Raw genomic sequence first — 27,623 nt, 5'->3', positions numbered from 1 at the left:
TATATATACAGTATATAGATAAGATTAAAATCCCCAGAAAGACTGCAGATTTTCTTATTAATTTGCAGATCCAGATATGTCATCGTTCCTCAGTTTCTCGGCTGAGGTCTGCTGTTCAGGCATTGTACACTAAAATACGCCCTTGTTTAGGGAGTAGCAGAAACATTAATTATTCATCAATTCTGCTTTCAACATTTCAATAAAAACGTGTATCTCGTGGTAGTGGCAGTTTGAGTCCTGAGGCTGTAGAAACACCAGATCCCCATTAAGACTTCAGCTGTGTCCACCGATGTTGAATTTTACATTAAATTATCAGCAACATCCCCCTCCAGCTTTGTTCAAATCCCCTCTGAAACACATGTAACAATTTCTTAAAAGAATGATCGGACAATTGGACATGCTCCCTTCCTGAAAAGTTTTGTCGCAGAATAATTTATGGGGAGTAAAAAGTGTGTAAAGCACTTTTCATTTAAAAAAGAACCTTGTCTATCCCACAGGGACAACTGGCTAAAGCGTACAGGTTTAAAATATAAATGACCAGAGAAAATGTTCTCCGACATTGTAAATGTTCTTCTGTCAGAATGCAATTCCATCTTCATTTATTTCTTCTCCTTATAAATATTCTCACAAACTCGTTGTCTAATCTCATTTTAACCCTACATAAAGTTGGAGCTTTACTTTCAGGCTTCCTGTTTGCAACTTTCTTTAAAGGTGTTTTTATTACCTCTGTACTCTCCACCTCTCCTGTGTTTATCTAACCAGTGTCTGACTCTAATCCCACCTCGGAGTATGGATTCATCTAAATCAGATCATCTGGACAGCTTGTCGGCTGCATCCTTCTGAGTACAGCTGTGTTGGCCTTCTAATTCGCTTTTTAATGCACACCATGCCCTGTTAGCCCGGTTCGCATTTATTAGCATATCTACTTGAACCCAGGGTCGAGAAGAGCGGATTTGCTATCAATTTTTACATTTTTCTACATTTTTTCCTTCTCTTTCGTCTTCTCCCTTTCCTGAAGTCACAACATTTACTCATCTCTGTACGTCTCCTCTTTTCTTTCTGAGTTTGATGGCAATTTATCCTCTGAGTGTTTGAGATGTTCTCCATCAGCCAGAGTTTGACTCTGATGAATATTTCTAACTGACTCCATGTCCAGACTGTCTCTCTTATAATAATGTGTTCAGCCTAGAAATAGGATCCTTTTTCTTCTGGTATAATAAATCTTCCAAAATGTTCTGCTTTCCTTCCATTTGTCCTGTAACATTATCTGACAGTCTTCAACTCCACTGCATATATTCTCTAAAATTTACCTTTACACTCACTTTTGACTAAAAGGTTTAAGTTAGGGCTGTTAACCGATTAATAAAATAAACGAATTAATAGCAAATCTGTTCAAATTAATCGCGCTTAATTAGTATTGATCACTTTTCAAGGAAACGTGATAAAGATGAATTGCATCAATTACGTCGCAAATATAACAATATTGACAATAAAAGTCAAAGTTGTTGACTTTTATTGCTTATTGTGTGTTTTTAGTCAAACGCTGTTTAAAAGTGTAGAAATTGATTTTTCATGTAAAAAATGCACAATATAACTTAATTAAAAGCATGATAAACATTTTTTGGTTAAGAACATTCACTGTTTGAAAAACCGCAGCAATTAGTGTAAACTTCAGCTTCCAACATTTCTGCTTTGTTTTGAAAGCAGATCTTTCCTGAATCACATCCATCCGTCTTCAACAATATTTACAGGTTGGTATTTTTTGCTACCCAACGACCGACGGTCTGTTTTTGCTGTTAGTTTCCCTCGGCAGTGGCCCACCTCTCGCTCCAAACGGTTGGAGCAGAGTCAGACCCTCCTGCCTCCACCGTCGCTGCCACACCGGGTTGTTTCGCCTTCAGCTGATATGTAAATGACAAACTGCTTCAGTGGTAATTAAATTCACCTTTGCTAAGAACGCAAATTAGTTTGGTTTTGTCCAAAGCACCATCTGGTCAAAGCTTAAAGCAAAATGGATCATATAATAGCGTGTCTTTCTTTTTATCCATTGCTAGCTTACTGAGCAAACAGAAGTGAGGTATGGCAACAATGAGGGAACACTTTTCAAATTAATTACTGCATTAATTTATTTTATAGCTTCAAAGCAGAATTTTTTTTAAAGTAGCAAGCTACTATTGCCAGTTAAAGAAATGAAAAGCTTCTAAGTCATCCCAACCAAAAACAGCTTAACTCACCCCACAATGTTCAAAAGAACAGAAATGCCAGAAAAAAAAGAAATAATAGACAACAACCTTCTTTCCTACACATAGACACTGAAACTGGGTCGTCGCCTTGTCTGTCAAAGACGGGGCTAAGATGAACATCAGGTTTAGTCTGTACATCCATACAAAGCCATTACCAATGCTACACCTGGCTAAGACTAATATGAAGAAAAAGACACATTTCCACCAACTTAACAATAAAATCTTATACATCAGTTAATCTCTTCATCCAACTGTATTCATGTCCTCCCTACAGGTTTACCCAAAGTTCTGCTTGGACCCAGAATGTCTTATCGTTTGCTTTGAGAGACATTTGTTGAGCAACAAAATGGAAAATTGGATTTAATGTAAACAGAATTTTTATTCTATTTATTCTAGAAAGATAATCTAATTAAGAAGATTTTGCCAATATGTTGATGGAAATTTTATATATAACATTTGAATTTAACATTTGATTTGCATTTCTGTGCTGATTTTGCACTGATTTAGTTGGACCTTTCATCGTGGTCCAAGTAGTTTTAAATGTGATCTCCAAGAACAAACTGCATATTAAGCAGTAGTTGGTGAGTTATGAAATGTTTAGTGTAATATTATTCTGTCAAGTGATATAATCTCCAGAAACCACAACAATAATGTCAAACAGAAATGGGTCCAAGTAAAACAAACCGCATAAGCAGAATGAGGAGAAGGGGATGAAGGGATGCAGAAAAGAGAAAGAGAGAAAGTAAAGGGAAGGAAGAAGGTGATGGAGGCCAGCCAGTGTGAATGTTCACCAAGACTCAGTTAGGTATTTTAATTCTAATTAAATTACATTAATTTTAATTAAGCAAATTGTTGGAAATTGGATTATATTGGTTATATATAAATTTACCACTTTTATATATTTTTTAATTTAAATCAGAGAAGTGACTAGATTTCCATTTTTACATTTTTGCTTTGCCTGACAAGAAAACAGTTTTTAAGCTTTTAAGGTTTCAATAATCACTTTTCATAAAAATGTATCCCCAAATTAAAAAAAAACAAACTTGTAGCATCACTTTTCCCACTTTTAAGAATAAACACATTTACTTTTCAACATTGATAACTCTTTATTTAATAACTGGTACTAATGAGGACACTTTCAGATTTATAATGTCTCTCCCTAACTGTGTTAATAATTTCTGAACAACAATCAAATTGTGATGCATTTTAACTTTATTTAACAGCATGAAAGGCATCAAGATTGTTGGTAGACTTTGATGTCCAACGGATGTTCAAACTTTCAGTTGAAAGGTCCAGTCAAACAGTCTAAAGAAATTCACTTTTATTTTTAGTCATGACTTGTTGAAAAAAGAAGAAATAAAAATGGTAATCTCACACTGTTTTATCTTTTATTCATACTGAGCCAATGTTACATTTAAGTCTTTAAGAAAGTCTCTCAAGAAAGACTATTTGACAGGACCTGTAAATCCTGCTTCCTCCCAAAATGATGCATCATGATCACAAATTGGCTACAGAGGCTACCAACTATCTTGTTAATTGTGAACAAAGCTAAAGAGTTTTTAAAATCTTACACAAGCAGCTTTAGGTCCCTTGCACACAGGAAGCTGTGGCTGCAGCTGTTTCAAACATGTTTCTTATCTAAGGCCCCATCCACATGAAGATTATTTTAGTTGTTATCTAGAAATATGTTTTGTGGTTTAGGCAGTGCATCCACGCAGATTCGGCATCTTTTAGACCAGAAAGAATCATTTTTGAAACCAGGTTCCATAGTTGACGAATTTCCAAACATCGGTTTTTAAACGATGAGGTCACAGCTCCATCTCGTTCTCTATCCTGCATCTGCCTCACTCTCACACAAACCCAACATGGTGCCGTTCGGCGGGGTTGTCAGATCTAGCAGTTTATATGTATATTTTTATTTTTTGTGGCACCATATCATTTTAAATTTAATGAACTTGCACCAGGATTTCTGTCTTGCAATAACACTACACAGTGACACTTGATTGACTAAGTTCTACAGATTATTGACATTTAAAAATAAATGAATAAATTGTGCCCAATTGTGAGGAAACCTGTCTAATCTGGCAACACTGCACTGAATTCTTAATGTGCCTGGAAAAACCTTAAATCAAACCTGGATTATTCAAGCTGCGGTCTGAAAAACTTAACCTGCTGTGGTCTTCTTAAAAACAGCACTGGGTTTTACTGGGTTATTTATCCCTTTTTTATTTATTTTTTTAAAACTCCTCCTGTCCTGAAAACCAACCACTTCCTATGTGCACGGGTCCTGCAGCTGCTGCTCCCAACACGCCGTTTGGTTTCAGTGCATACCTGCGCTTGAAGGTCAGGATGACACCGAGGAGGATGATGATGATCATGAGACTCCCTGCGATCATGCCAGCCATTTTCACCGTGCTGTCCACCTGCTTCTCCGGCTCCATGGCGTCTGAATCCTGGGTGGATGCACCTGAGCATCCACACACACACGCAAACACACACACAAAACGTCATATCGGTAGGCAGAATCCAGCAAATACAGTCTCAAGGAAACAAACAAACATACTTTTACATACAAAAACAACAGACACAGTCCATGCTGCATTAATTCACACAAAGGGTCAAGTTCATGCACAAACATACAGCATACATTAGTCAGCTACAAGGGAAGGCAACATGATTAGTCCCAGTGTGAGGAGATGACTGAACATTCTTCAAAAAAGAGTTAAATAAGAGCAATGAAAGTTATGCAGGAGGATAAAATATGAAAGAGAGACAATATACAGTGGAACCCCTCCTAAATCAGCAAAAACTTCCCTATTTGCAGATTATTATTATTATTATTATTTTATTTATTTGTTTTTGTAGGATATCTAAAATGTGCAGCTGAAATACCCAGGTGTTGTGCTACTTTACATGGTATTAGCTGCTGTTTACAAAACAACCAATCCATTTTCCTCTGTGCTGCTTAGCTGTAAATGAGGACGACTGTAGATGTTAGCTTCTACAGAAGAGCCAAGGTGGTTTCTACAATGCGAATTAAGATTCAAAATAAACAGTTATGAGCAGACAGTTGTGCTCCCTAACCCCGGTGATTACAGACGGTCCACTCAATATGCACATCTGAGAAGGTGGACAATTTTATTTAAACAAGAAAACTAAATACAATAAATACTTTGTTCTCACAAAAAGGACAAATTTGTATTTTTTATTTTCAAAATAGTTAATTTTTTAACCAAATAGACCCCAAAATGTAAGTTTGTTGGGTGACCAAGACATTTAGGAGTGCAAAGAATATAAGTAAAGAAAAACATTGTGGGTAAAACATAAGATATGTTAGCTCCAACTTTACTTATAGTAAAAACCTAAATAAATGAATAAAGAAAGAAAGAAAATGTAGCAGACATAGCATTAAGAGGTATGAGATCAGAAATATTTGTATTAATGCAGAAAGTTTACAATGTGTCAAAAAGAAACGAAGGGTAAATAATCAGAAAGGCGGGAAAAGAGCTCCAAAGAAAATGTACAAAAATTATTTCATTTCTTTCTGCTGCTGAGTTTTTTAGTCGTTCAGTGTAAATTGGTTGAACAATAAATTGGTGTGAAAATAAAACCTGTTTTGAGGGAAAGTTTGCAATTTCTTTGTGGTTACGCAGAATGTCTCTGTCTCTCCACTCGGTACGATGTACAAACGATGGATACTGCAAGGCAGAACAATTATGGTTTATTTGGAAGATATAAAGAGGTACATTATTCTTTCTTAAAATATTTTCTATGTATTTCAGATTTTTATCCAACACAACAAATCCTCCACTGAATAAAATGTAGATAAATGTAGAGGCCAGCTGAACACCTGAAGATGGATTTCCTCCCTAACCTTTTATTGAAGCCTTTCTAAGTGGATGATGCTTCAGAGAAGGCCACTTCAAGGAGTTTACTTTGTTAGCACAGTGTTCACGTAGCAAAACAATATTCAGAACGTTACAATCAGCCGAGGCCCTCGAGGGAAACATTCCCCGAAGCAACACACTGAACCAAGAGTTTACTAAATTAAATAAAATATTTCAGAATACAAAAAAAAAAAATCCACAAAGGCAGATAGAAAACTGTAAATGTAAAACACAAGTTGGATGATCAAACAGTCCTAAACATCAATGCAGATTATTCTGGCCTCAGAAAACAGATTTTTGTGGACAGATCAACACCAACATGTATTTACAGAAATGTGCCTGAACTGAAATATGAACAGAACATCTGTCAGGCCAGACTAAAGGATTAAATGGTCTGAAAGACAACATCTAACTCCACGTATCCTCTCAGCTGTCAGAAAGATCTTCCTCTGTTAGAAATTTTAGGAATGTATTTTACAAAGATTGACACTGGACAGGCCAGAAAGTGACGAGGAGAAAACAAAAAGTCGAGAGACGAACAAAGTTGAAAAGCAGAACAACTATAAATCAAGATTTTATAGGTCTCTTACTTAAAAGCCTGTGATTGTGCACATGAATGCTCCCGTTCACACTGAGCAGACTCTTGTTATAACCTTGATAGACAAAGACAGGCGATTAATAGAGTAATACTGCTGTGTGGGAGTTCAGTTAATCCCTTGTCTCTCTCATCTTCACCCCCTCTGCAATAACAACACAAGGTTGGCAGCAGTATATGCCGAACTAGCGGCTTAAGCACCTAACCTTGGCACACTTGGTAATAGCTGCCGCAGTGCTCAATGGCTGCACTGATGAGATGTTCTTATGAAATCCCTGAACGCCCTGAATGACACACCATTCACAGACGGCCTCTCCATCCTTACATGCGTTTGAAGAAAATATGTATATAAGACAAATACATCTGTCACTCTCAATCCCACGCTTCAATGCTGAAAAAGAAATGTCACTTTACCCTGAATGTTTCTTAAAAGGGATCACAGAGACATTTCAATCGAGGTCTCGATGTATTTCTCTGAAAGAGCGAATAGTGCTACTTAGAACAAACAATGGTTCTGCTAATTATCAGTAGGCTCGATGAAACTGGGGAGATTTGTCTATTCACTTTAATATAGTTCAGATCTGAAATAGATACAAAAAGTCAGAGATACTCGACTTTAGAGTGAAATTTCAAGGCTGAACCTAAAATGCACAATGACCATTGATGATGCTTCAGGGTAGGCCACTTCCCTGAAGCACATTAAGGAACTTTATGTGACCTTCTCTAAATTTTGGAATGCACATGTCCAAATGTGCATTCCATACAAAACATGTTCAATGCATTTATTGCACAAAATCATTCTAAGATGATAAGATTTGCCTATGTTGAGCTCCCTTCAGAATAAGCAGTTTTAGGGCGCTGTCACTTTAAATCAAATAAGATGGCGCTGGCCACACCCACCGACTCAACGTTTACACTTGCAGGTGAAAATGGCTGCAAACAGATGTGCAATTATTTAACTGCACATTTTTGAAAAGCACAAGTGGAGCCTCCTGCACAACCAACAAGAATAAGGCAAGTAATTTCTGGAGGGTAAGTTGACAACAGAACACCTGGCTTTTCCAGGTTTAAATGTATCCCAACCAGCTTCAGAGAAGCAGCAGGGATAAAAATGTTGATCTGTTTGCTTTCCACCCATTCCCACTTCATGTTGCCCTCTCTGTAATCAGAGACCAGAAGTTCCTAGTTGTCCCTCAAGCACATTACGTTACACGAGAGCCTTGGGCGATCATGCAGGAGACGAGCGCTCACATTTCCATGTCAGCCTGTGCCCCAGTAATCACCTCACAGGTGTATTAAAGCTCAATTTCCCCCCTGAGTGATCCACATTATGTATCAGCTGGCACGTTTCACTGTGACCCCCCATTTGTTCACACTTCACAGCCTCACGTGCTGATTGGGTTCAACAGTTCACAATGCAACAGCAGAGAACCCCATCTGGCAACGGGTTCAGCTCCATTTGACATTGCAATTGACCAGGTTGGGAGCCGTTCAGCCAATCAGGTGAACTCAGACGGCGCTCTGACCAGGACAGGAGAGATGTGAGGTAATACAAGCGAGTTCATTACAAAGGGGTGAGACCTGAGTTGAAGCAAAATACCACGGCTAAATGGGATTGATTCACAGCTGGTGGAGGAGCAACATGGAGGCTGGGGGAGCCTCATTTATAGCTGTATTGTTATAATGAGCTAACAGGTGGCATATGACACTTTATGGATAAATCTTCCTTTCTTACCACCAGTGGTCCATAAAAGGAACTGTCATACCATTTATACGCCATACAAATTTTGATTTTACATAATGTTCCTTCCTGAAAGAGTAATTTACACAAGGAGACAAGAAATGAATGTAAATTACTATTTCACTTTATACAACTATATATATATGTAGGCTATATATATATATATATATATATATAGATATACAGATATATACATATATAGATATATAGTAGTTATATTATCTTCCCTGTCTGCTTCCACTATTGTGATCTTTAGTATTTTGGCTAATGTGCCAAAATAGTGGGAAACTCTGTCCAGCTGGCCAAATGTAGCGTTAGCATGGAAAATTCAAGTTCATAACACTATTAGCAAACAATTATTGCACTCCTAACAGTCCTTTGCAACATGAGCATTGTACACACTGATATTGAAATGACCAGTAGTGGGCGTACTTGTGCAAATGCACTAATAGCGGAGCTAACTTTTCATTTAGCACTATAGCATTTTTGCTCATTTTGAAAATGTTTATTGCATTTAGCCTTCCATAAATATTTTTTTCTGGATAAAATCTAAAGCGCTAGTTTACTAGGCTGCTGTGTAAAATTTAAATTAAATAAATTTCAACATCTGTGTTGATGCTTATGTTGTTTATGTTCATTAGAGCAATACTCAGCAACTATCAAAACTGAAAACAGAAATGAAAGTATATCAAAAAATCCCTTTCCATACAGGTAGGTGTACAATAACCAATTTGATCATGTTGAGGATGATATATGATTTATTAACACAGGGTGGATATCAACATGGTTAAATGTAGCACTTTAGCATTAGCTTCCGCTAAGTACTGCGTTGGTGTAGCACTTTAGTGTCAGCAGAACTAATTATTAGGATTAGAGCAGGTAAACATTTGGCTAGCGGTGCCCACCACTGTTGATGGCAGGATATTAGCAATATATTGGTTTGCCTTAGTGTAAGCTGTGTACTTTAGCCATCTTCTCATTAGAAATACCAAAGCCATGAAGAGGGGTCATTTTTTACATAAATGTATTCAGTTCTGATTAGTTTTTGTTTCTTAAATCTTGGAAAGTGACACATTTCTAATTACTTCATTATTTGATAGATATTCAGCTCTTCAGTCGAGGCTCTTCTCACAAGGTTTAGGAGTATTTCTGATCAATTGTAAAATTTTCAGTTTGAGATTATAACTTTAAAAGGTGACCAATAAACATGGCCAATGTTGAACAAGTCTTCTTATTTCTACTATTTATTTATAAACTGTTTTTCTTGTAATTACTGCAAGGTCCACAGAGAAGAGGTGAGACTCTTAATGCTTGAAAGAGTCTTGAAACTATTTGTTCTGGAGAGAAGATGAAATGTGGAAGTGAGAGGTTTAACTGCTCCGGCTGCCGCTGTGGACCCCAGACTTCAGTCGCTAGTGACCGTCTGCTCACACCAGGGGAATACTGTTACTGTACACATGAATGAGCAACTTACTGCAGGAAAACGGAAACTGGTACACAAATAATACGCTAATGTAGGTTTAAGTTAATCTGCAATGGTTTACAGAACTGGACAGAAGATTCTTGTTTGTTTCTGCATTTTCATTTTAGCTTGTTGAACACAAACAGTTCATCCAAAAAGTTTTCACAATGTTTCATTTATATTTGTTTCCTTAAACTTTTTCACACAATTACCCCATTATGAAAATGTGGAATTTTGTTATGTTTACACTGTAGTTTTTATTAGTAAAACATTTTATCTTTTTCTCCCACATAAATATTTTTAAAACAATGACACTACGCGGCTTGATGGATATTTTATAATGCAAAATATAAATTAATATCTCCATTTGATAATACTGGCTGCCTATTTTAGAGGAATCCTGTGAAACATCTCCAGCCTGTGAACATTTGTCTAATATCATTTTAACTTATACATCTCTTTTCTTGCAGTTTTTTTCATCCTGTTTTTATTTCGCTCACTTCGTGAGCACAATAAAATTACTAGGGAGGAATTAGGGGTAAAGCCAGAGATATTAAAAACATAATCTGATCCAAATAGAGAGAAGATTGATTCTCCCAGCTAGCGATGTTCTGCAGCACCACAGGATAGCATATTAAAATGGGAGTTCTCTTGCTGTGTGTGATTTTGTGCATGCCTGTGTCTGTGTAGGACGATGAGACTTTTGAGACCATCTTATAAGTGTTAGTGAAATTATGAGGTAAAATTAAAGTTTATTTTAAGAATTTGTGCAGTTTTTGTGTGAAGACAGAGTCAATCTTTTACCTGAATGTAAGCTATAAGTTGTAGATGTAAGTTTTTTCTTCCTGCTGTGTTTGAGTGACCTGGATGGATGAGTCTGATCTGAATGTTTAGTTTGGGGCTTTGTTTTTTGACCAGCTGTGGGTGGCTTCCTCTGTGGATTAGTGTTAGTATGGCTTAGCATGTTTAACAAGATTATTCATCTGAAATAAACCACACTGCTCTATCTGATCTATAATATGCACTCCCCGTGTTTATAAGACCAAACAACTATTGACCACCAGAGCTACATATGGCCTGCTAGCTTTAGCCTATCTGTACATCTAAAGGGAGAGTATTTTTATCCAGATAATGAATAAATATATTTTTAAAAGGAGGTTAAGGGTCAAAGCACATGCGCGCTTCAATGCTAAAATCACTGCTCCTTATGGTGCCCAGACATGACAACTACAGCAGATTCAAAGTGTCTTGTTTTCTGGTCTGAGTAGTAACACGATGTCAAAATGTGAAATTTTCCCCTAAAAAAATCTGAAAATATCAGCAGTTTCCACATTGCGGTCTTGTGTAAATAAAGTCTAAATCACATTACTTTTGAATTATGGCTACGCTGTGATGCAGTTAATAGCAACCCTCCAGAAGTCAGGATATTGCTGCAAAAACCCCAAACACCTCATGGACTAACATGAGGCTGTATTTATGCTAAACCAATGTAACAATTAATGAATAGTGAATAAAAGAGAGAATTCTCAAAGTTGATGTTTCTTTACATATTTTTTCAGTACTGTGAGAGGACATCTGTAGTACTTATTTTCAGTACTTTGAGGACATTGAATGTCCTGCTCTGGTCCAAACGTTTCAAGACATTTTTCACTTTTCATTGTGATTCTATTTTCCCGGTCATGTATTTTTGTATTTACAGATGGTGTATAAGATTTCACAATCAAGTTTTTAAGATTCATGGGACTCTTGTGAAGTGGAGCAGATGGGTGATTCACCAATCTGTCTGGTGGAATAATGCAATGCATTTGTTTGAACACAAAAATAGGAAAAAACAATATTTCATGGGCGGGAGTCGATCTGTGCTGCCGTCTTTTCTCTTATTTTGAACTTTGATGTCGGTTTCTTCCAGTCTGTCTTTGTTGTTGAAGCTGTTTCTCATTCCATCTCTTTTTCCCTTAAGAATTTAGTGAGTGTGTCTTTCTTGTTTGCCTTTCTCTTAATCTATTTTATGTGTCAACTCTAAACTCGGTTGAATGTTGCTTGCTGACTGTGCAGCTACTTAAAAAACACGTCATCCTTTGTTTGTTGGTAGTGTGCCCTTAAAATGTCATATCCTCCCCAGATATTCACCTACAAACATCTTCTCCCCTTTTCAGAGTCTGACTCAATCTGCTGCAAATTTAGAGGGCAACCTGACTTACTAGGGAGGAAGCAGGAAGCACGTTGTGATTATTTATGAAAACAGAGAGATGAGAATAAGGTGTACCGAGTCAAACCAAACAAATCAGACATCAGTCAAAATTGCAGGTTTAAACTGCAGTCAGATCTCAGAGTTGACCTTAAACAAATGCTGATGGTAAGCAACCTGTTGCATCAGTATTGCAGAGCAGCAGAGTCAGTTACAACATGACTCTGTACAGAACCAATTAGAACCGACCTCGGGACTAATGGTAACAGCAATTGAAGCTGACACAAAACACCAAGGTGTTTATGAGAAATGGGTTTGATGCGTCAAAAGGTCATACAATCACAATCGACGTAGAAATCCTATTCCTCATTCGGCATGCCGAGCGCTGAAGCACTCTAATGGCATTTCTTTTCATCTTTTCATTTCAGTGAGTTTTTAGTTTGCTTCTCCTCCCACAGTGTTGAAAGCAACCATATGGAAAATACATCAAAACAAATGGCTGTCAGAAACGATGTGCCATGGTTTGTCCTTGCAATACTTCACACACTGTTGATGAAATTTGCATAACACTTTATGCAGACATTCATATAGAGTACAATGGGCTTGGTTCACTGTGGCGCTCCAGAGATCAGCCGTACCTTACAGCACTGAATTTAAAACTGGACTGACATGTTTTAAAAATTTAATGGTGGACACTGATCACACTATAAGGCTTTCATGTTAGCATCAATAATTGATCATTATTTTTGTTTCTAATGTCTAAAATAACCCAGTGGCATGGCACAGTTTTCACTCCACACCATTGTTGTTTATTTTTACGCAGTTATGAGGCGCAGCAGCCAAACCTGAAGCTGCTGCTGTCCAAGTTGTTGCTAGGTAACCAAAGAGTGACCTAGCTTAGCTAAAGCCTTTCCACGGCTTACATCTCCCAGAATGCTGTGCAGCACTGAATCAGACTTCAGGGAAATTATTGAATATTCTATCAGACGTATTATCTTTTGATATTATTGCTCACGTCTCCATCATGATCTATATTGTTATTGATCTATAGGCCAACCACATTTTAAGGCATTTTGAATGTTTCACTATAGAAAATGTATCTTAAAGTGCGGTGATGTCAGATACTACCTAGCACACTTAGCATTTAAGTTTAAACTGGTTTTATGTCCATCGCTTTATTTACCAACTGATGCTCTAAAAAAACAGCAGCATGAAAATTCTGACAATTTCATCAATCAATGAAAGAACCAGAGATGCCCAGGACAGAGTGTGAAAGTGAACTTAAACCGGGAGAAAAGGATGTTTGGTCACCACAGGATTTACCAATAAAGCTAAATATGAAGCTAATGCAGCAGCAGTATTTAATTAAGTTAAATAACAGAATTTTAACCAACATTAATAACCATTCAAATGTCTTTTGGTAAAATGTTGAGTTGCCTGTGAAGTCAGTGGAGTCCAGCAGGCTTTCATAGACATTCTGACATTCAGTTAAATGTTTCTTTCAAAGGACATAACTCATCCAACACCAAACACCAGTTTTATTTCAGCGTTTACACAATCATCTTGCACTTTCATTTTCCACAGATTTTAATGTCTAGACTTGACATGCAGCAGGAAAAACAGGTATTTAGCATTCATAAAGAGTCAGGGAAAAGGTCTAAGAGTAAAACGAAAGCAGGAAACTAACAATGAGCTGAATGGTACTGTGAACGAAAAGTTTTCATTTTTATGTAAATGACAGCTGCCATCATCCCTTGCTGTTTCATCAAGTATTCAGTTGGCCTTCGTTGAATTCGGACACAAAATACAGGCAAATAGGCTGCGGATGGTTGTTTAAATTGTGCACTTAGGTGATATGAAATTATAGAGTTTAATCTTTTATGGAGGTGATCTTTGGTGTTTGCTCACTTTCAAATGAAACATTTTTTATTAGATGAAACAAATACCAACACTTGTGATTCCATCGCAATCAGTAGACTGTCATCTGTGTAGCATAGCTTCACTGAAGTATGTGGGCTTACATGCAAGACAGAGTTGAGGTTCAACCACAGCCAGCAACATCCGAAGCAGAGCAGACATGCAAACGAATGCAGTAAGATGAAGATGAGGAGGAACAACAACCAAGGAGCCCCAAAAAATGAAAAACCAAGACAAATTGGAAACAGAGGGATAAAGTGGAGGAGGTGTAGGGCAGGAAACAACCAAAATGAATTATTGCTTTGTGTCGTGTTTATGGTTGTGCTGTGACATAACATAGGGAAGAAGATATTCTGCCTATAAAGAAATAATCACCTTCGCTTGGGATGACTAGAATGTACGGCGTTGTTATTTGTCCCCTACCTATTACCACTAAGGCCAAGGGCCGCACGTCCCCGCCGGAAAGCATGAGAGAGAGAGGGAAGAGAGAAAAACAAACAACAACAAAAAAAAGGAAAAGAAAGAAGAAAAAAGTCTAAGAAAAAAGATATATCGTTTTATTTATCAGTTTCATTAGATCTCCCTGCTTTGATCTGTCTAAGGAGAGAAACTGCAGCAGTGAGAGATGGTGCTAGCACAATGAAATCAATAGCATTTAGCTGGGATATGACTGGTCTGTTTGCCAAGAAAAAAAACTGTCAATGAGCAATCTGAGTGGCTTATTACCAGGAGGCGGCCTGACAGATGTGTCGAATATGCCTATTTAGTAAAGAGCCGACAGCGAATGCAGATGTGGTGTTAGGAGTTAACATCGGAGTCGGTCGAGAGTCAGCCTGGGCTGACGGGTTAATAGAAACAAAGGGACAAGAAAATGGAGGAAAGAAAGAGATGGTAAAAAAAACCTAAAAAACTTTGTGGCAACTTAGAGGAAAAAAAATCTGATTTCTGCTGGTAAACAGTTTTCACTTTTAAGGAAGAAATAATCTATTCAAATTCAAATTGTAGACTGATTGAATGATATTTATTGAAGAGGTAAAACTATGAAAGTGGCCTAATGTTCAAACCACTGCAAAAACACTAAATCTTACCAAGTCATTTTCTTTAGTTTCTAGTGCAAATATCTCTGTTTACTCAAATGAAGAGACGACTAACTTACAAGTAGCTTTTCAGTAAGATATATTAGCTTGTCAGTAATTCATGGATATTAATAAAAAGCACCGGTTACGCAGACAGAATATTTCACTTGTAACATGAGAAAAATATGTTGTAAGTCAAATTATCTGCCAGTGGAAGTAATACTTTTTTATCAATATTAATTTATTGACTTAGAACACATGTCTTCTAAGTTAGCTTTGTCTTATTTCACATGTACTAAAATATTTGCACTAGAAACTAAACGCAAAATACTTTTTTTGCAGTGCAATGGTTACATAAAGGAACTAAAACACCTGTTGTAAACAGCAGGTCCCATCAAAAGCTCAAGTTTGGATCCATGAGGCATATTTTGTGTTTGCTGACCTGCAGTCACTCCTGAGCTCCAGTGCAGCTTCTTGTGCATCACAAAGTTTGTTTCCCTCAATTCAGTTTTTTTAAACCAGACTGTAAATTTTAAGGACTTACTTCTTTTACTTAATTCTCAGTTCAAATAAAAATTAAACAGTCATGTTTGGTACATATTTGTTCTTTATGAAGCTGAAAAACCTCAGTTTCTTCAGGTGAATTTGCCAAACCTGCTGTCAGAAAATGTTTGTCTACTTCAGGGAGTGAAAATGTCTGTATACATAAAAATGACAACTTTGTATTTCTCTCAAATGCATTTTAAAAAGGCAAAAGAAAGATTTAAATTCAGACTCTATGGGCTGATGAGGGGGAAGTAAAACTGAGTCAGGATGGAGAGAAGGAAAACAGGACAGCTGTTCAGAGAGTTTCCCTACATGCTAAATATTAAGCACACACATTTCTGTGCCTCTTTTACCGATGCATATTAATTTCATATCAAATTATGGATCAGTCCTCTTCTAAAGCAAGGTCAGATTTCTAACATTAAACAAGGATCTAATGCAGCCAGATGCTGATGATTTCTTCAAGTTTTTAGTTCCCATTTAAGTAAATGCCTGCAAATATGTAATAGGGTAAATTACAGATGCAGCAGCAACTGGAGAAAATCAATCAAAAACTAACAGACAGGATAGAGTTTAGAGTTTGTGATGTTGAGTCATTAAAGTTAATATTACCTGCAGTTCGATTGTTATTAGTTTCTGTTTTCAGTTGAACTGGTGTGTAATGAACTGACTATTTTACTACAGACAAATCCAAAGTTTTAAACCATGAGATAGTTTGTCTAATGATAGATTTATAATATCCTTCAGTTTAAAGTAAAAAATTTATCTAAATATCCTTTAAACTTTCAAAAATCTGCTGAGGTTGTAAGAAAAAAAAAATTTCAAAGGTTCAATTCAGCCTCAGGCCATACAGACAAAACATGTTTTAATAATGTGAGTACAGCAAATCCAAATCCCAGACCTAATAACCAGACAGCAGATGTGTTTCATTTAAAGTTTTACAGTCAGAGGCCTTGATTTATGATGATTTTCATTCAAGTTTGAAATGCTCCTGCAAGTGAAACGTTGCTACTTTTAAAGAAATTCAGTTTTAAAGCTCTTGAACATTGGATTTCTTATATGCCAACTAATTTCAAAAGCATATCTTGCTTATAAAATGTGCGTCTGCTGCAGTGAAATGAACTGATTTCCATATCTGACTCATCTCGTCCACAGCAGACTATTCAACTGAAACACTAGTGGGTGAATGTTTTCACAAAACTCAAAGAAAATGTCTTTTATAGAGAAGTTAAATTTTGTAGAGATCAATATTTTGGACTAGTACAGGACTGGACCGAGGAAACAGAGGTGGATTTTAGAGGAAAACCTAATATTATCAGCACTTTAGTCAAGGTTGAAGAACATTTTGCTAGAAGGCCAAGATAGTGGCCAGCTGTGATAAAAGGAGAGGCTTTGGACAAACATCAGCTGAAACCTCAGATGTTCTCTGAAAAGATCCTGAACACAAACTTCCTGTCAATATCAGAAAATATCAGATAATACTGATATTTTTTCTTACAATGGAAAATGTTAAGTAAAAATCATTCGGTTTTTATAATAAAAACCGAATGATTTTTTTCTCATCTTGCAAAATTCTCTGATTGGAGTAAAAAGACAGACTCGATTTTTCACTGAACATCTCTAAGTTCCTCAAAGTGACCATCTGCACTGCCACTTATCACTTCCCACTTTAAAACTTTCAAGTCCTTTTAAATTAGATGTGGATTTGAAGTTTGGAAAATTAACTATTTTAAATTTTAAAAAGAAAAGTTTGCCATTTGTGTTTTGAAGAGAGCCACAAAGTAAAAAGCATGTCTAATCTGACACACACAAACATGCAGACAGTCAGTGTCTACACACCCATTATATTAGCTATAACCTAACCAAAACAAACAAAAAAACCATTTGGTATGATAGATGAAGAAAAAAGCTACAAGAGAAAGAAATGTGCACAAATGAGTAATAAAGCCTTGATGTTCTGTGGATGAGACAGAAACAGAGATTGAAAATGTGGAAAAATCAAATCAATGCTTGATGCAGATGAAAAATGGGACAGAAAAAAAAACAGAAGGTGAGAAAAATCAATAGCAAGCTGAAAAGCTTCCAAAGCACACTGCCCAGCACACGAATGGGCGTATCTGCAAAAGATGAGCAGCAAATAAAGATTTGAGACACGGAGAGAGCCAGGCAGAATGGGGTGGAATCAGAAACGCTTCAGCATCCGTCCACTGGGTCTAATGAAGCTGATCGAACAGTCTACTGCAACTCTGATCTTTAAACACTGATGAACAACACGGATGTGGCATGAGATGACAGAAGGAGAGCCGGATACAGGAAAAGGAGCAGAGTGTGAGAAACACTGGAGCAGAAGAGATGGACAGAGATGCTGCGGAAGAAAAGCATGCAGGATCACATGGTTGTGAATAGTTGGCCTTTTTCTGCAGTGTGTGAGTGTTTGTCTCTTCTAACTAACTCCTACAGGTCGACATGATAACAAAACTACAACATGATCACTGGAATAACAAAAATAATACCTTAGTGTTGCTATGTATCAATGGAAGGGTGCTCATACCTTTGCGAGCCAGACGGACGCAGTTGATTTTGGTTTCCTGTGAAGGAAAAAAACACACAAGTTGAGATCTATCACATAGAAAAACTCAAATATTCCATTAAGTCGAGAAATTAACACATTGAAGTTTCCAACAAGGTCATTTTTGTATTTTTTCACGCTGAGTAAACATTCCATTCATCTACTTTGCTCCTTTTAATGGCACATATCTCACTCTTGTTCTACTACAGCACTGGTAGATGAAGGAGTGCCTCAAGGCTCTTCCTTCACACCACTGCTGTTTCTTTAACATACAACTGTCCAATGTGGTTCAAATATTCCAGTTTGGTCTCAGAGTTCATTCATTTATGCTGCAAATTAACCATGGACCTTCCTGTCAACTAATCTGGGAAGATACAGAAAAGCTCTGGAAAAGCTTTATGTGGGTTATCAGTATTATAACTACTACTATTGAATATTCTTAACTTTAAATGTTGCACTGCCAAAAGTTTCAGACACTAGACTATATGTAGGAATTGTACTCAGCTGTAAAATCTTTATTCTTTTACTGAAACTAAAATTCTGGTGACTTGGTATTCTTTTTGGGACAGAACATCTTTAAACCATTTAATAACAATTATGGGATTCTTGCAGAGAAACATTTTGCCAAATGGTTTCCCTCTGGAGTTGAATCCAAATACCTGCTGTTAGGATCTTGGCTTGTTTTTGTTGTTGGGTTGTTTTTTGTAGTTTTGTTGATTTGTTTGTGTGTTTTGTCTTAGTTTTACCTATTATATTTAGATCTGCCTTATTTCTGTTTCAGTTCAGATCAATCTGTTCTTCCTTTACTCCACCTGCTGCAGGCATGTCACACAGTAAGGCTGTTCCACACACATGTACACACCGCCTTATATTTGCAGACATCTGTTTTTGCAAATCAAATGATAATCTTTCAAATTTGAAGCCTAAACATGCAGTATGTTGAAAAATGCCTGCATGGCAGGATTAGCATCTGGTTTTCTTGAAAATTGAATCTTTTGACAGTTCTGCATGAAAAAAGGGAAGAGAAACAGAAAGTGGAAGATCTTTCAGATGTTCAGTTTTTACATGTTTTATTTGGAAATTAAATAAAACATGTTAAGTCAAAATAATCAGACTTTATTGCGAGATGATGTTTAGTTGGATAGTGAAACATTATGCAGGTTAATGTCATTATAATTAACAAAAGCAACATTTCTAGAACTAGAATATTATTTTATCTACATAAAAAAAATGCATTTGATCTTTTTATCAACTTAATTGTAATTTAACGGCTGAAATAAGTTAGAATATGACCTATGTTTTAGTAAATTTAAGTTTTTAAAATTGGTAAAAATTTGATCTTTTAATTTAGATCAAATTAGACGAGGGACTTTTAACTAAAACACAGTTAGAAATGAATACTTCAAGACTATTTTTCCTTTTTTGAGCAGATTATATATAAACATTATGTATATAGCTAAATTTGTTTTAAAAAATTGTTCAACAGCAATTTTATTTTCCTATTAATGGTCGCAAAGAGAAAAGGATCAGCTCAAGTCTCCATTACTTTGGACATTTTGCTGTTTTGTGAGGAAACATTGATGTGAAAATTTGGGCCAAAAACATCCGATATTATTGGCTGTTTTGGTTGCCAAGCAATATTTACTAGTATTAGATATATATTTTACTACTATTAGAGACAAAAGACATAGTGCATGTTTCAGGATGGAGTGACTTTTCCAAGCATAACACTAAATTTGTTTCGGAGATGTATCTCCACTTCCATCTTCCTCATATTGTTTATTTCACAGTTTTCCACTTCTGCCTGACTGGCATGAGGATTTATCCAGTTAGACTTCAGAGATCCACTGATGGTGACTTCATGCAACCAAAGTCAGGAATGTAACCGTCTCCATTTGCCTTTCATTGGTTCTCAACAAAGGATTTAATTAAAATCAATTTTTATATCAAAAATTTGAAAAACTCATTCAAGCTCATTAAAATTCATAAACGGTCCACACAATTATCAGAGTTTTTTTTTTTACAGCAATGTACACTGCTTGAATGTGAGCAAAAGCCTCTGAGCACTACAAAGAGGATGTTCCTCTCCTGTCAACAGACAAAGAATAAAAGTGCATTTAGAGATTTTGGAGTCTGAGTGCATCTTGATTGACAGCGACTGTCAGAAGGTAAAATCTCTCTCCTGGAAACTCCAAAACTGGCACTCTGAAGCTTGTTTAGTGTGTGTGTGTGCCCCTGTGTAAGTGTGTGTGTGTGGCGGGGGTGAGTGACATTGATTGTCGGAGTAGCCTGGCCAACCCCTGAGGCTTTTTACTTGTCAGGAAGGTGTCTGGCTGGCTTCTTCGCGGCGAGGAGGAGCATGTTTCTCCATGCATGTCACAGTTCCCTTTTGTTTTCTGCCATTTCTTGCCCAATTTCTTTGTCCTCTTCCTCCTCCGCAATCCTTCCTCTTCAACAATTCCAACTTTGCAGCATTTTCTCCCCCCAGATACCTCTTCATCTACCTGTGAAATTCACTTCCTGTCTTTCGTCCATTTAACCGATGCTTTGGTCTGGTTTGAAATTTACTGATTGTGCACAAGTGGCTCAAAGAAAATGCTTCACGTTTCCATGAATTTTAATTTTCTTTTATTTTTATGAATCTCAGCATTAAAGTACAACTATTACCATCCTGTGAACTGTGTTGTGCACAAACCCATTGCAGTAATTTCACTCATGCGTGGTGTTATTTTGTGCACACTTTGATTCTAACCACATTTGTAACTTGGTGGCAGGTAACTGTGGATTTTGACAATATTAAACTGTTTCTTTGGAACATAAGTGGCTGTTGCCAGCGTGGTTAGGTTTTTAGATTACACAATATAAAAATCATTTGTAAAATATTTTGTGAACTATTTCGGTACCGTAGGCCTATAATGTTTTGGGGATTGCACATCCTGTTTATTAATTTTAAACTGATCTATACAAACTAAAGGTCTTTGCCTTAAACAAGCTGCCAAAAATCAACAAACAAGCCCAAAAATCAAAGTTCACACAATAAACCAACATCACAATGAGTTTTTAAATTGTTTAACAGTAAATACTTTATCCTGAAAATAAAGATTGAATTTTCAAGTAACAACTTCCACCAAAACAAATCAGCACTGATCATGGAGACAGAATAAGAAATGTCATAGTGTCAGATTTTAGTGGTTAGACTTCTCTTTCTCCCACTAGCCCTGTTGGTTTTGGTTGTATTTACCCAGAATGCCCTGCGCTGTTATTCATTTACTGCTGCTGAGCAGTAAATGGCTGCACCAAACACAGATTTTTTTTGGTTCACAACAGAGTTTGATTACGTGTTCACACCTCACCAAACGAACCGGGCTTTTTAGACAAACAGTCTGGCGTTCGATTAAAGCGGATTGAATAGGGCTGATGTGAATGCAGCTTACAGTTAAAAAAGCTAGTTTGGTTCTAACTTTATCATTCTTTACATTATACTTTTACTGTGAATTTATCAAGCTCACTTGAAAACATTGCTTGAATTTACAAATTACATTAAGGTGATTTATTCTCACAAGTTTAAAATAAATCACTAAGGTTGTATATTTTACCATTTTATTTCTTCCTTTCAGGGAATTAAAACAGAATAATTGAAAACTATAATATCTGATATCTGAAACTTTTGTAAGGAAATGTACTTTTTTTATCTTTGTTTCTCATTTCTTTTTTTTCTTCTAATCTGATTTTACATGATTTAATTGTTGATTTTGTGATAATAAATCTCATACTAAATGGAAGAAGAGTAGAATTGGTATATTTTTAACAAACATGTACGGGTAGACACGTATGAGGTGAATGGCTTATGAATTATTTTTATTTGCCTTTGTTTTGAATTTCTTTGAAAGGCTGATTGACTAACAACAGTTATTATTATTATTATTATTATTATTATTATTATGTGTGTGTTTTAGACTGATTAAACTATAAACAATAAATGAGGCAACTCAGTCTCCTGGAAAAGGTACATTTTGCTCGGAGGAAAGTCAACCTTAGACAGAGACTGAAGTTTTAGGGTTAAAAGTTGCATCAGGGGGCGCTGTGGTGGCGCAGGGGCAAAGCATGACCCACGTTGAGGCCTTAGTCCTTGTAGCGGTGGTCGTAGGTTCGATTCCCGGCCTGGCGACGTTTGCCGCATGTCTTCCCCCTCTCTGATTACCCTGTTTCCTGTCAAACTACTTTCAAATAAAGGCCACTAGAGCCAACAAAACCTTTAAAAAAAAAAAAAAAAGTTGCATCAGTGCAACGAGGAGCTGCTCAGCCTGGGAGGGAAGAATAAAAAGCACCAAAGACACATGTTTCAACTTCAACTCAGATTATGTTGGAGCAGAAAATATACATTTTGTGAAAGAGTTTTACCTTTCAGTTTACTAGACAGCCTCGCTATATTTTCCACCTGCACTTTCCCCTCTGCAGTTATTTCCTTTAACCCTGACTTGCTTCTATTATTGCCTCAAGTGATAAACTCTCTTCACTTGTTATAGTTTCACCCCCTCCCACCACATCTCTCCTCATCCCAGAGTCCCAAATCCTTCCACTTGTCTTCCTTACAGCCCGAGGCAAACCGTTCCTGTGTGTGTTTGTGGGACATTGCATGACACTGAAAGACATGGAGTTTGCTGTTGGTAGGTTGTTTTATTTGTTCAGGTGAGAGATTGGCATCCAGCTGACTATATTTGTATTTTTCCTTGTAAAAATACAAATATACCGACCATTTAAATCCAAAATTTCAGATCTGTTACAATATATTATGGGTTAGAGTCCTACTTTTTCCATTAACACCCGATAAATAAAATATTCTGAGTTCAAAAACAGAAACAGATTTACAAGTATGAGTGAAATTTAACTTTCTTTATGTTTCTTTTAACTAAAGATTTTGTTTACCTGTCTGACATTAGACTGAACCTTTATTTTGAAATGTAGAAATAATTTATCATTTGATTCTAACTTAAAAAAAAAAAGATTTATTCACAATTAAGTAATTGATGTAAACTAGATTTAGATGAGATAAGAGATAAGTAAATATTAGCTAACTAAATTTTGAATGTAAACAAGCTTGTGTGACTGTATTTGAATTGGTGTTAACTTTCAGTGTAGATAAACCCTTCATGAACTTTGAGTTGTATAGTTAGAAAAATGTTACAATTAGCTATTTTTATGGAATATAATTGGAGTATCTTAAACTTTATTTGTTGTGTGGGTTAGATGTTACTGTATTGTAACATCTAAATTAAAATTTAAACCAAAACTGTTTTTTAACTAGGGATGTGCTGTGGTGGCGCAGGGGTTAAGAATAACCCACATGAGGAGGCCTCAGTCCTTGACGTGGCTGTCGCAGGTTCGATTCCCGGCCTGGCGATCTTTGCCGCATGTCTTCCCCCTTCTCTCATTACCCACTTTCCTGTCAATTAACTATCAAATAAAGGCCACTAGAAAAAAAAAAAAACTAACTGATATTTCAGTGGTTTTCAGTTTTAAATTTAAGTCATTTTCATTGAAAGGTATTTAAATGTTAAATTTAGATGAACATGAACAAATTCCCAGAATTAAACTCATTGTTTGAGCCGCCTAAATTATGCAAAATCAGGTTTTTGCAGAATTTTTTCTGGTACCAATAAAAAAGGATTGTTTATGTTTGATTCAACATGGTGACAAGATAAAAGGGGAATATTATTAGCAGGACAGAAGGGAAAGGGAACACAATGTGAGCGAAAGTGATGACAAGAGAAAAAAATGGAAAATAAAAACAAAGTGGGAGGACATTCGTGGGAGGAATAAGAAAAAGGTACAGTCCAGGAGGGATTTAAAGCACTGAAACAAAAGAAAAAATATATAACCGCAAAGAATACAGAAAAAAGGAGTGGATAAAGAAGAGGATGAAGAAATAAATGAGAAAAGAGGCAAACATTTTACAGGTTTGAAGGTGGAGAATGTTAAAATATTACACATGAAAAACCGTAACGATGTTTTTTGTGTCAGAAGCAGCAGCGCTGTAGAGCTTGAGAGTGGGTGGATTGAGGGAACAATTCTTCCTAAATGTTCTCCTGAGAGGTGGTGACAGAAAATGAAAGACAGAGGAAGGTGTGGCACTTGTTTTGATGGACAGATGGATGTCGGAGGAGGGGAAAAATAAAATAGCGGGATTATCTGAGACTGGCAGGGAATGAGAAGCACTTTCATCCATAGGATCAAACTCTGACACACCAACATCGTCTTGTTAGATGCAAATGAGGAAAATAAGAAAACATCTGCAGCTGCAGGGAAAAGTGACACCGACTCCTGCGGATGTGACTGACAGAACAAGAAATAAAATAAACGCACTTTGTGAGGGGAGCAGATAAAGTAAATCCTTGATTGACAAATATCACCTCTCACCTTTCTGCAGCTATAATGAAGAGACTACAGCTTTAGGCTAAAAAATTTAAACAAACTCATCGTCGCGCCCAGAGGAGGCCCAGCGGCTGGGAAACAGAAAATAAAACCTGGTCAGAGCTGTATCTCTGAGTTCAGGAAAATAACAGCAACAGTTTCATACTAGGAATGAGAACATGGCCAGAATACATAAACACAGTCGTGAATAATCCAACTGGGCGCCCATTTTCTAAGCCTGACTTCCCCATCAAATCATCTGGGTTATGGTGGCTGAACAGGTCCACTTATATTTCTATTTACTTTTTCCACTACCACCCTCCCAGCACACCCACAATTTTCCACTCCATGATCTGGACAAATCTAACGCTGATTGGATTGACTGCGATCCAATCAAATATGGACCCCAAAGTGACCGGATTTAAGGTCTGAACACGAGCAGAAGCACTCAGCGCCTAAATGCATCCGCTCACAGTGGCTCAGTCAAGCGGGAACCAACACACTCTCTCCCACATTGTCCGTCTCCGTATGAGTGCATTGTGGGAACTCTGCCGTCTGAAGGAGGATATTGCACCACGGCGCTGGCCAACTCACCGGGCATTGCTCTCCGCGCACCGAGTTACCGTGGTTACGGTGGCGGAAAATTAAAACGGTTCTCACAGGGGTTTAAATTATGATGGAGATTCAAAAAGCCAAGTTAGAGCCTTGAAATACTTCTGAGGAGGAAACAGGTGGGGGAGTTGGTATCAGTAGATGGTGAAATTAATGGATTAAAAAAGGGGCAGCGCAAGAAAAACTTCGTTTTTTCCCTTAAAAATAACATTTTAGAGTAGTATAATTATTTTCTAATTATATTTGTCAGCTATAACCTCGTATGGATGTGGCAAATACACTCCTAAAAACTGATAATATGACAACTTTTAATGAAGCTTTTAAAGAATTGAAACTGCATAGTAAGTTGTTTTTTTTAAACCAAGAGACATTTAATGAAGTTGTAGAAGTTGCTACTATGTAAAACTATAAAATAGCATTTAAAACAAACTCTTTCTGGCAGTTGACATTTTCAGTTTGGGAATAATTCAAATTCTTGGGACATATTAGAATTAAATTTCAGAAATATTACAACAAACAGTTTTAGGAAATCACTTATGCAATGGCTATTAGATAATAATTGTACTGATGTCTTGAATAATTTTTAAAATAATGTTTTTTCATGTATTTTTTTCTTATTTTATTAAAAATGTTTATTGTCAATTGCACCACTTTTAGCTATACATTGAAATTGTCATAAATCATTCGTTGTAATTCTTTTTAATTCTTTCCATCAACCTGCTGGGGAACTACAGATGAAAATTAGCCTCTTTGGCAAAATCTGGGATACTTAGGTGATCTATTCATTATCTTCCTTATAAAATAAATACATTTTTAGTTTCCTGCAGGTATAAATATTCTTTTAATGTCTTTTTAATGTATTGCATATATTTTTTAGCTATTTTCAAGCCTGTAAAATTTTAAAAAAGTGTTTCTTTAAGTTGTCTTTTCATACCTTCATTTAACCAGTAAAATAAAAAAATGCATGCTCACTATGAGGCATTGCTGCAGAGTTAATTAATCAATTTAATCATTTATCCAATGCTGCTGGATGCTCAATAAGGAGGAGTGATTGTTGCAAAGTTAATGACTTTGGATTTCATCATCAGATGGATTTCCTTTAGTAGAAAACTTTTTTCAACTTGAATAATAAACTGACTTCAGCTGCAGATATTTTTCTAGGATATAATCAGAATGTATGTAATTGATAATGAATCCATCTATGGGATTTGATTGAAATAACTACCTGTGTGTACAAATTGGATGTTTTCTGAAAAGTGCTTTGAGACTAAATTTTGCAGTGTATGAATATCTCAACTGATTTGAAACTGAAGGATTTCTCATTTTGTTTCTTATTCATAAAAGACTAAAGAAAAAGAATAACTATGAAAGTTACGTTTCAGTCTTGTTGACTATTTTACAGTTTGCACAACAATATATTGAGAGTGGCATTTAAACAATTTTCTAAACATTTAGAGATAATATTCATTCCCCTTCTTGGGAAATTATTTGATAATCAGCTAATATCAGAAAATATATCAGTCTGAAATGTTTTGACACAACATGTGTGGTAATCCTGCTAGTTAAAATGTTAACTCCAAACCAGTAAACATGAACATTAGTTCTGCTAATGCTTAAACATTATACCATCATAGTATTTATCTGGAGCTAATGCTGAAGCGCTAAATTCATCAATGTTGGCACAAGAGTTGATGACACCACATGTGCTACAACATAATACATCAACTTCAACAGGATCAATATCTGCCTGTATCATTGTGCATCAGGTGATTCTTTGGAACTGATTTTTTATTCCTGTTTCCAGTTTTACAGTGTAGGGTTGCCAACTCTGTTGCTAATTTTGCCCAATTGACCCAATAGGGCTTCCGTCAGGAAGCAGGTAGAACATCTATAGATTTCAAACTGTTTACTGAAGAACTGCAGGCTGCAGTTATACAGCGTTGCATTCTGGGTACAGAATAAACATTTCTGAACTGCATCATGGGTGGAGAATATGAGGAAACTGAACTTCAAAACAGCAGTATGAATATAATCGTTAATAACCAAAACTTCAACACAGATGGTGAACTTTATTCAACTGAAATTTTTCAAAACAACATGATAAGTTAGCGCTTTGCAAATAACATGGAAAAGTTCATTTAGGGGAAGCTAATTATGCTAAATGTTTTAAAAGTTTGCAGCAATACTAAGGAACTACACAAAAACAATTAGGCCTGCTATTAGCACATAAGCAGATTAGCAAAAGTGCTAATCTGCTTATGTGAACTCGCTTAACTCAGGTTCTCCACATTTTTATGTTTTGGTCTGAATTATAGACAAAATTTTCCAATTAAATGTCAAATTTGTTTTAAATCTTGCAAGTAAAAATAGGGCCTC

General features: G+C 36.3%; 1 protein-coding gene across 11 annotated transcripts in view; it reads right to left on the bottom strand.

The window, feature by feature from the left end:
* The window catches only part of ptprt (protein tyrosine phosphatase receptor type T), a 334,801-nt gene that overhangs the window by 107,768 nt on the left and 199,410 nt on the right, over nt 1-27,623 (bottom strand). For 5 of the 11 annotated variants that reach the window (XM_032549166.1, XM_032549170.1, XM_032549167.1 and 2 more), the window contains exons 15-17: nt 18,207-18,243; nt 14,409-14,465; nt 4,575-4,710 (exon numbers count right to left, since the gene is read on the bottom strand). In XM_032549166.1, the coding sequence (XP_032405057.1) occupies nt 4,575-4,710; nt 14,409-14,465; nt 18,207-18,243 (230 nt within the window). The remainder of the gene's footprint in view (nt 1-4,574; nt 4,711-14,408; nt 14,466-18,206; nt 18,244-27,623) is intronic. The other 6 variants (XM_032549173.1, XM_032549174.1, XM_032549176.1 and 3 more) reach the window with 2 other exon arrangements.

Source organism: Xiphophorus hellerii, chromosome 20, assembly GCF_003331165.1.
Source record: "Xiphophorus hellerii strain 12219 chromosome 20, Xiphophorus_hellerii-4.1, whole genome shotgun sequence".
Lineage (NCBI taxonomy): Eukaryota > Metazoa > Chordata > Actinopteri > Cyprinodontiformes > Poeciliidae > Xiphophorus > Xiphophorus hellerii.
This window is presented reverse-complemented; position numbering and strand designations above follow the sequence as displayed.